The sequence below is a fragment of the Phocoena phocoena genome, chromosome 6 (assembly GCF_963924675.1).
Source record: "Phocoena phocoena chromosome 6, mPhoPho1.1, whole genome shotgun sequence".
Taxonomy (NCBI): Eukaryota; Metazoa; Chordata; class Mammalia; order Artiodactyla; family Phocoenidae; genus Phocoena; species Phocoena phocoena.
In genome coordinates, this window is record NC_089224.1 from 48,834,951 (window position 1) to 48,847,250 (window position 12,300).

General features: G+C 41.5%; 1 protein-coding gene across 1 annotated transcript in view; it reads right to left on the bottom strand.

The window, feature by feature from the left end:
• Positions 1-12,300, bottom strand: part of SH3GL2 (SH3 domain containing GRB2 like 2, endophilin A1) — a 199,942-nt gene that overhangs the window by 53,932 nt on the left and 133,710 nt on the right. Inside the window, exon 2 of the mRNA XM_065878739.1 lies at positions 9,329-9,397. Coding sequence (XP_065734811.1) covers positions 9,329-9,397 — 69 coding nt within the window. The remainder of the gene's footprint in view (positions 1-9,328; positions 9,398-12,300) is intronic.

A 12,300-nucleotide genomic window follows, 5' to 3' on the forward strand; every position in this document is an offset into this window, starting at 1 on the left:
TTGCAAAATTCTGAATGGTCAGTATTTGCACTGAGCAGGTCACCATGTCCTCTCTCTGTTGCACCCTTTTTACCACATGAAGAGGCTGTGCGATGAGGTCCTCTCTACATTCCCCCATGAAATCCTTTTCTTATCAACATGTGTGGTCCATTCATTCACTCTGCAGGGTAAATGACTACTGAAAATTAGTGCATCCTCCTATCCAAGATATGTACATGGAATACGTAAGTATGAATGAAGGGAATTAATTTTTGATGGCAGAATATCAGATCTCAATTAAGTTCAAGGAGACTTCGTTGTTTTCTTTAGAGTTCAAGGGCTCCTCCCTCAATTCCAATTTTTCTGTAACCTACTGCACCTACATACAAAATCAACCTTTTATGGATGGGGCAAGCCTCCTTCTCTTTCTTTCTTTTATTAATTTTTATTGGAATATGGTTGCTTTACAATGTTGTGTTAGCCTCCACTGCACAACAAAAGAATCAGCCATACACATATAGATATCCTCTCCCTTTTGGACTTGCCTCCCACTTAGGTTACCACAGTGCATTAGGTAGAGTTCCCTGTGCTATTCAGTATGGGCCCATCAGCTGTCTATTTTATACATAGTATCAGTACTATATACATGTCAATCCCAGTTCCCAATTCCTCCCACCCCACCCCTTTCCCCCTTGGTATCCATATATTTGTTTTCTACGTCTGTGTAAGCCTTCTTCTCTTTCATAATCAGAAACCAAACCATAACCAGAAGATTTTATCTTGCAGCTTTGTTTTTCAATACTTAATCAGTTCCCCTTCCATGGTAGTCAGATTACTGTGTGTGTAAGGAGCTTGCTCCTACTGTGATTAATAGAGGAAACATTTTTTCTTATGAGGTCATCATGGTGTAAAGTTACCTTAAACAGCATTCCTATTTGTAAGAGATGCCTGCCCACATGTGAACCCTGTGCCACATTCTTTTGGTTAACTTGAGTTTTTAATACATCTTAGGTTTGAGTAGGTGGCTAAGTAGTATTTAGTTCTGCAATAAATAGTGGTCCCCCAGAGCTTTACAAGTGCAGAACTTGTGTGGCCATACGCGGAGGTCCTGGAAGTATTACCAACATGCCAACCAACCACTATGCACTCAATGTCATGGGAATGAAGTCAAAGGGTGTGTGCAGAAAAAACAGGCTGAAAGTCCAGGTTGCATGTGTGATAGGACAAAAACACAGCTCTTCTGCTGACTCTATGACAGGGCTTAAAGCATTCAATGTCAAATGTATCCAAATGTCCTATGTGGCTATGACTGGAAGCAAAGTAGTTCCAAAGGTCAAAGTTTCTAAGGGAGAGTGTCAGAGGGACTGAATTGGCCAGTGACCACTTGGTGTTCTGAACTCATCTGAGGCGAGGAACCTAACCAATTTCTAACTTTCCCCCATCTCTACCCTCAGTAATAATCCTGATCACCATCATCATAAACTGCTTTATATTTGTCAGAAATTGTTCCAAGGGCTTTAAATATCTTTACAAACTAAATCCTCAGAAGCCTTATGAAACAGATACACAGAGGTTAAGAAACTTGCCCAATTCCGGCTCCAGCGTATGTGTTGTTAACTACCACCCAACACTTCTTGAAAGCACAAAAAGGCAACAGGGACACCTCCTGACCTGAGGAGAGACACCAAGTCAGAGCTGCAAAGCTCTCTGTACCATCTCCTAGATGGAGCTGGAGACCTGGCAGAGGCCAATCACACAGGACCAGGAGGAAAGCACCTTCCAGCTCACCTTCTGGTTTTGTTTTGAAAGTCCTGAAAGTCTACAGAAACTCATTCACGAGAACTATTCTACCCTGGGCCTCTGCAAAAGGGAGGCTGTCCCAGGCTAAGTTGTTTGACCACATGCCCTCAGTTACAATGGCTTCTCTACAGAAGCTGGATGCCAGTAGTGTATATCTGGAGTGGTCCATGAGCAAGTCAGCAAGGAAAGCATGAAAAGTGGTTCTCATTTGCGAAATGAAACCCCCTTTCCCTTCTGGGCTCTGTAAATAGACCGCCCAAGTACTCAGGCTCTATAAATAGAAGCTATTAGTTTGGCAAAAGCCAGTGGTCTTGGGGGAGGCACAGAGACACTGGAGACAACAATATTAGAGCATTGCATTTGGTCCCCAAAGTGGGATTCAACCTTAGAAGAAGAATGAGAATAAAAACTATGCAGTGTCCCCCATGGTTTGGCCAAAGTCTCCCAGGGAAGAGCCCATACAACCCCAGATCTTGTGCCCACTGAGGCAGATTCCTTCAACACTTTCAGGTACCTGATCTAGATATCAATCTAGAGAAATTTCTAGCTAAACCCCTTTGATCAGAGCATAAAATAACCTTCACTTGCAATCCACCTCTGAAAACAACTTTATCCAATATAATAATTTGAGGAATGCATTTTCAGGACATATACCAAACAGGCAAGAGCTACTAGCAAATTCATTTACTAGGATCTTACTCCCGAGTTTACACTTTGTCGACAGAGTTAATAAACATATGAGAACAAGGCCAGTAGAGCATCCAGTCCAAAGCCTTGATCTTTTAAATATGCCAGTCTGAACCTGGAGAAGGGAAATGAATTCTCTGAGGTCACATAACCCAAGCAGCTATCATGGGAAGAAATATAGTTCCAAAGGTCAGGGATGAGACACGGTTTCCAGGGAAGAATGCTGGAGGAACTGGATCGCCCGATGACATCAGCCAGTAGGAGGCTGACCAACTTCCAACTTCTCTCCATCTCTGTCCTCTTTTTGTCCAGAACTCTTTTTGCTAAACGAGACTATACTGTGTCAGCCATGGACAAGGTGAGGCCATCACCCTGTGAGAACCTTAAACGCTCCTTGTCAGGCTCTTGCTAGGAACACTATTTATACACCGCAACTGTCAATGTCCAACCATATACCCTCTTATTAACAGGCCTAGTATAACTACCATGAACTGAGAAGATTTCCACTTAAATAATTTATTATAACTGGCAAGAGCTTACTCCCATTTGAGAACAGCACAGCTTAATTCTGAACTTATGACATTGTACCTAATGACTTCCTTAATGCCCAAATTTTCCTACTGCTTGAAAACAAGTTTTGATGTGTCCCAAACGGCAACTTCCATTTGTGAGCACCTGAGCCTCTGTTTCTTCAACTACCCTTGTCTGGACTGGGGCACGGAGTCATTAGGGAAGGCTGTTTAGTGGAGGTGAAGCTAACTATATAAGATACAGGCATGTTTGCAGGAAATAAAAACTTATCTGTATGAAATAAGTTCTGTTTTTTTTTCCTCAAAGTAAAAGCATAGGGACATATTCCTCTGGTCTTTTTACTTCAATTTTCTCATTAGCAAGATTTTAGCAACTCTCAATACATTAGCAGGTTCTTCCTCCACTATCCAGTCTTGTAATTTACAACTATGTGTAGGGAGAGAAACAGCTCTCTCAACCCGCTTTACTCACTATAACATTTCCCTTCTTCATGCTAAGTCAAGGGTTGGCAAACCATGGCCGGTGGGCCAAATCTGGGCCACTGCCTGTTGTTAGATTTTTTCCTTTTTTAAAAAAAAATTTATTTATTTTTGGCTGCGCTGGGTCTTCGTTGCTGTGCGGGCTTTCTCTAGTTGCGGCAAGCAGGGGCTACTCTTTGTTGCGGTGGCTTCTCTTGTTGCGCAGCACGGGCTCTAGGTGCGAGTCTTCAGTAGTTGCAGCACCTGGGCTCAATAGTTGTGGCTCACAGGCTCTAGAGCACAGGCTCAGTAGTTGTGGCGCACGGGCTTAGTTGCTCCGCGGCATGTGGGATCTTCCTGGACCAGGGCTCGAACCCGTGTCCCCTGCATTGGCAGGCGGATTCTCAACCACTGTGCTATCAGGGAAGCCCCCGTTGTTAGATTTTTAAATAGTTGGAACAATTCAAAAGAAGAAGACTATTTTGTTGCACACAATAACTATACAAAATGCAAATTTCAGGGTCCTTGGGTAAATTTTATTGGAACACAGCCATGCTCCTTCATTCAAATACCACTGATGCTTGCTTTTGCTCTTCAATAGCAGAGGTGAGGAGCTGCAACACAGACCACAGACGCCCTCTGGCCCACAAAGCCTAATATATTTACAGAAAAAGTTCGCTGCTCCCTGTGCTAAGGTTCTACTTTCACAAAGGCATGCCACGCTGAATCTGCGGATGCCCATCATTTCACCAGCTGCCTCAGTCTTTAGAGACAAGATACAAGAGAACTGAAAGGCACCAGATTGACTAGAATGGGGCTCTTGTTTGGAGGCATCTGAACATTACCCTTCCCCAGTGGAAAAGGAGCGGACACTGTTTCCTGAACACAGGAGGCAGCACAGGTGAAAAACACAGCATTCTTTGTGGACTAACAAAAGGACTGAAAGATATGACTTCACAACATCAGACACTGCGTTACACCAGATGCTGTCCCAGGGACACAGTAGCAGAGTTTAAGAAAAATAAAAGGGACCTCTTAAAATGGAGCACAGTTTGTGGGTTTAGTGATCAATACTAAATAGATGAATTAAGCACCCACTTAGATATAGGCTAACTTACAGTGGTTACGCAAAAGAGATGTTAAAATGTCATATGAAACACGAAAATCTTTCAAATTCTTAATTTTTCTGTCACTGAAATTAAGAAAATGTACCTATTAAGAATGAATGCACACCCACTTAAAGGACAGGACCTAAAGGAGAACACCTAACTAAACAAATCACAGAGACACGATGAAAACAGTATCCTGGGAAAGTCTGTCTGGCAGTGAGATACAGGCTGGTCCAATAAGGGGATGTTTTAATAGTCCCCTACTGATATGGAAGAATTAATGTACCTGTCCCCAGACTGCTCTGCTTTACAGCAGTTACCTTATGTATTTGGAAAGCCTGATTAATGAACTGCGTGTTGAAAACAAAAATAAACAACACATTAGGCTGAGACTGGCCCAATGTATTTTTTTTTTGTTAATCTTCTTAGGCATTTACCTTTAATGAACATTGGCTTGGAAACATGCTGCAAACACGTAACTGAGAAGAAGCTAGTCTTCACTAAATCTCAGGATAAGCAGAAAAATGTCTTTAAAGCTCATCTTGTTTGGGGCTCCCACCCATCCTACCGTTCCACACCAGCAAGTGAGTGTCTCATTACCGTAATCCACACCTTCTCTTTTACCACCACACCCATGAAGAAGACATTCACGTATATGACAGGTGCTCACGGTGCACTCAGGGATATGTGAAACTCTGAGCATGCTGGCTGGGACTTTACTGCTTTCTCTCCCATTTGGGATAGATCACTAGAATCCAAGTGAGACTGACATTATGAAAAATGACATTAGTAACAAATTACTTCCACAAAACTCGAAGGAGATGACAGCTATTGTGCTTCACACAGAATGTGGGAACTGTGGGTTTACCCTCTCTTTAAACATGGGCAGTGATGGGGAATTCAGTAATCCCCAAGGCTCTTTTTTATTTAAAAAGCTCCGACAACAAAAACTTCTTTCTTATGTTGAGTCTGGATCTATCTCCCCATAGCTTCTACTTGTTGATTCTAGCCTACCACTTGGGCTTAAACAGAAGGATCTAGCTCCTCTCCATCCAATGACTAGTTAAGTATATGGAGATAATGACCATGGACATTCTCCTATAGCGCTTCCCCCACAGGCTGCTCTGCAAACAATACATTCCCTCACTCATATAAGGAATGACAATCTTTCCATTCTTTCTCAACATCTGCTTGCCTTAAAACTTGAGGCTGCCCCTTCAGAAAAATTCCATTCTCATTAAAATGGTCTACAGCCATGCTTTCAACTTGAGGACTCCTGGTTTCAACAGCAGGGATTTCCCATGATACTTTTCAGGCTCCTAAAAGAGACACTGTACCCCTTGACTTGGACTTCTTTCTACATCACTCATATACACAGAAACAAGAGAAAATTTCAGAATTTAGCTCAGGTGCCCTTTCTTCTAGGAAGCCTCCACTCGTCTACCCAACCTGAGTTAGGTCTTCCATGAAAATGCTCCCCAAGGCATCAAGCACCATTGTCCCATAAGACACTAATCTATGTGTCTATTTCTTCCATCAAAACTGGAAACTCCTGTAGGCAGGAACTGTACCTTAATCATCTTTATATTCCTGGTGCCTAGCAGGATGCCTGCCACATGGACGCATTTACAGATATTCCATGTGAATTAATGAACATACCCACACCACACACACACACACACACACACACACACAATCACTGCAGCAACTGATGTAAATTTCAAAGAAACCAGAGGTCCCTCAAATTCTAGTGCTTCCTCTTGATAAAAAAATCTGCAGCTTTTCAAAGAAAAAAAATCCACACAGTGTCTGTACCATGGTAAGAAATTTAGTCTGTGAGGAAGCTTGTAAGCAACAAATACCACTTAAAATGAACAAAGAAACAATTCCATGCAGGCACTTAGGAGGAGGACAGAAATGGTTACAGGCAGGGTTCCTGCAGCCACAACACAGCCGAAGGAGTCCACCCAGTCAGCTCCAGGACGGGAAGGCTACAAGGGCTAAGAGATGCACATGGTAACTTTACTGTATCTTAGCAGGAGAGTGGATGTGGTGGCTGATTACAGAAACAACCTCTAGGAATACCCACTTCTCTCTCCCAGTAGTGCTGTGCGATGCAAACCTCTAATTTATCTCATTTTGTTGTCTCACTGCACCTCTGAGAACACAGTGAACAAAGGTCTCTCTGCTCTAAATGAACAGGATGAACAGGAAATTGACCATGGAAAGGTGATTCTTCTGCAGGTTTGGGAACACTGAGCTAAAATGTTTTTGTGTGTAATAAACATATAAACAGAACAGATTTGGAGTCTAAATCTAAAGCATGTGCTTTCCAATTACCACAGAAACCTCTACCTTTAATGTGAATTTAACATGAGTAGAGATAAGGCAAAAGATGTGTGGGACGAAGCGGAATAAACAATTTCCACACCTCACTAAAACCTAAATCTCTCAGTCTACTTAGTTATAAACCCAAATACAAAACCACAAGTGTGTTCTTCAACCAGCAAAACCTTATTACGGTAATATCTAGATTTTGAAATAAAAGCTTCAGAAACTCATTATTTTCTAGGAAACAGGAGAAATAAACCTTACCAACAGACTCAGAGGGACGTCTGTGGGTCTCTGCCTGAAGTAAAATGTTTGTATTTTATTTCAATTACTTTGCAAGACTGGCATGGATTCAAAGGCTCAATTAGTTGTTCAGTTATAAACACTGTTCTCCAAATTTCTTATCCTTTTTAATATCATTTAAGAAATAGAAAGTTAGTTTGTCTCAGTTTAGGGAGTCGGCTACCGAGCTTATTACCTCGTGTCCTGGCAGAGGCTGAAAGCAAGACTCAGATTCTGATTCCTTAGTCCTAAATTCCTAAACACCTGCCTAACCTGTCATTAGTGACAGGGCACTGGCCACGTGGAATATTATACACTCCCTCCAGGGTGGGGATGGGAGGGAGACGTCAAAGGATAAGGGGGACAAAGGAAGACTGGGTGTAGACAGAGATTGGTGCCAATGAACAGACCCACAGGGCTGCTCATAAAGAGGGGAGTGGTACTATGGGGACACTATGGCGAGCAGAGGAGTCAAAGCCAAGTCATTCTGAGCAGGTGTGTCGGGTTCTGGAGACTCATTAAATCTCCTATCAGTGAGGCTCCTTATTCTATCGGTGAGGTCCATCTCAAGAACTTAGCCAGAAATACCAGCTAGGTCAACACTAAACAGTCTCATTTCACAAGACTCCTGTCTCTCAGCAACTCATCTTTTATTCAAGAACTCAAATGTGTCCAGTTCTCTCTCTCTTTTTTTTTTTTTAATATTCATTTATTTATTTGGCTGCACTGGGTCTTCGTTGCAGCATGTGGGATCTTTAGTTGTAGCTTGCAGGATCTTTTAGTTGCGGCATCGGGATCTTTAGCTGCGGCACATGGGATCTAGTTCCCTGACCACGGATTGAACCTGGGCCCCCTGCACTGGGAGCACGGAGTCTTAGCCACTGGACCACCACAGAAGTCCCTGTCCGGTTGTTTCTTGCTTGCTGTTTCCTTTACTAGAAACGCACTAGGCTCTGCTAACTCTTACTCATCCCTTATATCCTCACTTAAATATCAGGAAAGTCTTCCCTGACCACCCTATGTGGGTGAGTTTCCTCTGCTCCAAGCTTCTCTAGTGCCATGTTTCGTTACCCTTGCCACACTGGTCAGTATTTGTCCAATGTCTGTCTTCCCCACTAGATTATGAATTTAATGCAGTCAGAAATCTTATCTATCCTGTTCACTACTATATCCTACATGCCTGTCTCAGAGGAGGTACAGAACAAAAATTTGTTGTATTCGTCAATGAACTCTTCAGAAGAAAAACTGAAAAAGACAGGGCAGAAAGTAAAAATGTGGTTTCTGGGTATCACAGGCTTTCGCCATCCTCTCTGTTCAAGTGCAGGGTTTGTATTCCCAGATCCTTTACTCATCCACAGTTTAAAATCTAAAATAATTAATTGTACAATGCAATACCCACTCTCCATCATAAGCCTATGTATCTCTTTCTATGGACAGTCTCAAAGTGAAAGAAAAGTAAAAGAGAAAATACGGCATCTGTCACAAGAAAAATGAAAAGGCTTATTTTGTTCACCACCTCCGCTCTCACTTGTTGAGAACCTGCTATCTTTTAAGGAAGAATGTTAAATGATTTATATTATTTTTAATCCTTAATAAAAGTCTCTGAAGAATGAATTTGTATTCTCCTTTTACATTTATGAAAATATAGACGCTCAGAGCAATATGCTGACTTGTGCAACAGGCAGTAGAAGTGGAGCTCAGGGCAGGGTCAGACCGGCTCGCCACTGTGTTCACTACACATGCTGCCTCTGGCTGGCACAGTCCCCTCAGGAAAGTTCTCGAAAGCTAGAAAGTGACTCAAACTCTCCCCAAAACATTTGGTACATCATTCCCCACCTTCTCCTCTTTTCGTCCCACCCCAGCACAATTCAAACACCAGCTCCATGTTGCCCCTATTTGGAAAAGTAATGATAAAATCCATTATGACATTTCACCTTCATGGAGGCTTTGTTCTTAGGATAGTAAAAAAAAAAAGCCAGATACTTTACATTTTCTGTTTTAAAATATACACTAAAAGGAGAGTACTTTTAAGAATAACAAAATGTATTCGCAGGTACCAGTGGAGAACGGTTTCCCCTTTCCTTTCTCTCTTCTCCACTTAGTATGCTGGGCAATTTTATGTCAAGGGAACTCTGAGTGATGAAGACTCACCCTTTCCATCTCTTTGAAGTCATCATCTAGCTTGGTTCCTTCAGCTCCTCCAACTTTCTCACTCACTTTCTGTAGAAAACAACCCAAAAACGGAATTATAAATAAAATTTCTTTTAAACATGTGTCACAAGTTTTAAGCACTTTGACAAACATCATCTAATACAATCTCATAACTATTCTCTGATGTAGGTGGGCCGTCCCATTTTCATAGGAGACAGCTTTGGCTCAGCGGATATGAACAACTTACCAAAATCCATGCATCTGGTAGGTACTGAAGCAAGAATTCAAACTTATATCTTCTGATTTCAACCCTAGTGCTCTTTCTATTATATAAATCATCACACAACTATCAAATCACTAACGTTTTCGTTTTGAAAGTTCCTAGGGAAAACAGCATCATACAATAATCATTTCCCTCTGATAATGGATCTAAAATGCTACCTAGGTAGAAAACTGCTACATCTTCAACCTATTCCTCAATGGGCTGTTGAACAGATAATCACAAGCATCTATCAAATTGGTATGAAAAATATCAGCCTAGTTGATCTTCAGATCTTATAAATCTCCCTGTAGCTGTCTACATCCTTATATACATAAGATAAACCATGTGGAAAGACGCTGAGGGCACTTCTTTGCTACCCAATCAATTCCCATTATCATACATTTTATTTTCATCAATTTACATATGCCAATGGTCATTTTCCACATGTAGAATTCATGTTCATTAAAAGATTAGATATTCTATTCTGTTTTGAAATAAAGACTCAAATTAAGTCTAATAAAAATTATGAAGGGATCACAAGGAAGATACTTTAATTTCATCAAAGACAGGAAATATTAAATGCTAATGACACCAGAATTTCATTCCTCTTAAAATAACCATAAAGGTCGTTAGATGCTCTTTACTAAGATGTCACCGTGCTACATAAAGTTATCACACACAATGAAGTATAATTTTCCATTTCCTTTAATAGCCACTGTGTTGAGGGTCTTTGCAGAGGATCCCCACCATGGCCAGACCTGCGGCAACCTCAGTAACAACTTGGGTCATCCAAGTGAGCTTGGGTTACCTCCTTCTAAAAGGGTCCTGGGATACATGGCTCCATCTTTCTGGCCGTGGAAGCTCTGATATCCCCTTATAGGGGGCTGAGGTATAGTCCTTACACGTTCTTTCTTTAACTCCTGCCTTCTGCCATCAGGAAAACCTCTAGAAGAGATCACTCTTGGGAAAACCAAGAGTCCGAATTCTATCACCACTCTGGCCCAGATTTCACCTCAGCAGCACTAACAGGAGGAATATGCTATGATGGAAGGGCATGGAATGGACTGCCATGGTACACAGAGTTGTTATGAAAATAAATGGCATAGTAAATATAAAAACCGGTGCGTGAACCTACAAGACATGCAATATATCCTAGTTCCGTTCTCTTACCAGTAAATTGTATATCTGATTAAATACCCTGGTCTTTCCCATCAGTTTATTTAACTGTTGTTTCGTACTTTGAGAAGAATCTAGCAATTTTCATTAACATAGTACAATGTTAGGCAGATAAAGGTCAATGATTAAAAATGAAATGTTAGTAAAAACAATATTCACATCTTTAATTTGTATAACTGGCACTTTGACTTGTACTTTATCATCCAGTAAGCATACCATAAGGACTATGTAGAGCAGACATTATTCCCATGTTGCAGATGAGAAAACTGAGGCTTGAGTAAATTAAACTGCCTGTCCATGGTAGGGATATTTAGCTAGGAAGAGGTGGAACCAGGACCTGGAAGGCAATTTTCCCAAGTAAACCCTAGGTGGCTTTGCATTTGCATCACAGCACTGAAGAGCTGTCCGTGGTGCTGGCCACTTCTGCCTGAAGTTCCTTTAGATTCAAAGGGCCAGATGGCCAGAGTTAGATTCACTGCTTTAACCTTCGGTCCTTGACATCAGCACTCTCACTTAACCTGTATCCTAGGTGATGATGGCTATCAACTATTTCAACAGTCTGCGCAGATCCAGGTTTTGTATAGCATCACTATCACCAAAACTAAAAAGCCTGTATCAGCTGTGATCTGGCCCAGAAGTCAGCTTCTTTACCTACTTTCTTAAAGATGTTTACCAACCCAGAAATGGGGATGGGAAGGCCTTAGGATTCAGTTTAGAACCTCCTAGTGGAATTCCAAGTGCCAGTAACATAACCTGCATGTTGAGGTTTAAGTTATAGAAAAAGGGATAGAAGGGGACTTAAAGGTTATTAATATCGAATTTTCCCTATCACCAAACTAATTTTACTATGAGTTTTACACTGATTCCCTCCCTTTCACTTTGCTCAGTGATGGCAATTTTAGCTCATACTTAAGCCCCTCTTGTGTCTTATTCTTGCAGTATGTGGTTTTCTGTTAAATTTGGGCTGGGAAACTCTAATCTTGGTGAACTCCTGCACAATAAAGAAATATAAGCTACACAACCCCAACTCAACTGTCTCTGTTCTACCTGTCTGTTTTCGATGTCACGGAACTCACTATATCACAAGGCCCCATTTTAGTTCAAGAGGATCATTATAGATATACCCCTCCCATGACCCGTGAATGAGATATTTAATTTTCATTTGCAAAACTGTCACAAAAACCAAGCAGCTGAGAAGTGTCTCCATTTACAGTAACATTAGAGAATCCTGGTAACCTTGGGTTAATCACATTTTGGCCATCTCTAAGCCATAAAATATGACCTTCATCAAAAGCACAAGGGCTTATATAATACTTTCAATCCCATATTGCTCAACTGAGAATAATTTTAATTTCCTCCCATTTTGCATCCATCAACAGGTTAGCACCACAACTGCTGGCTCTATATCAAATGGGATCACACTGGCCATCAGTAACTTAGAACTAGTCCTGGTAACTCACATGGAGGACAACTCATCAGTCCACTGGCTTTAACTATTTGGCTTAAGTACTGAGGGGGAGGCAGGGGGAGGCAG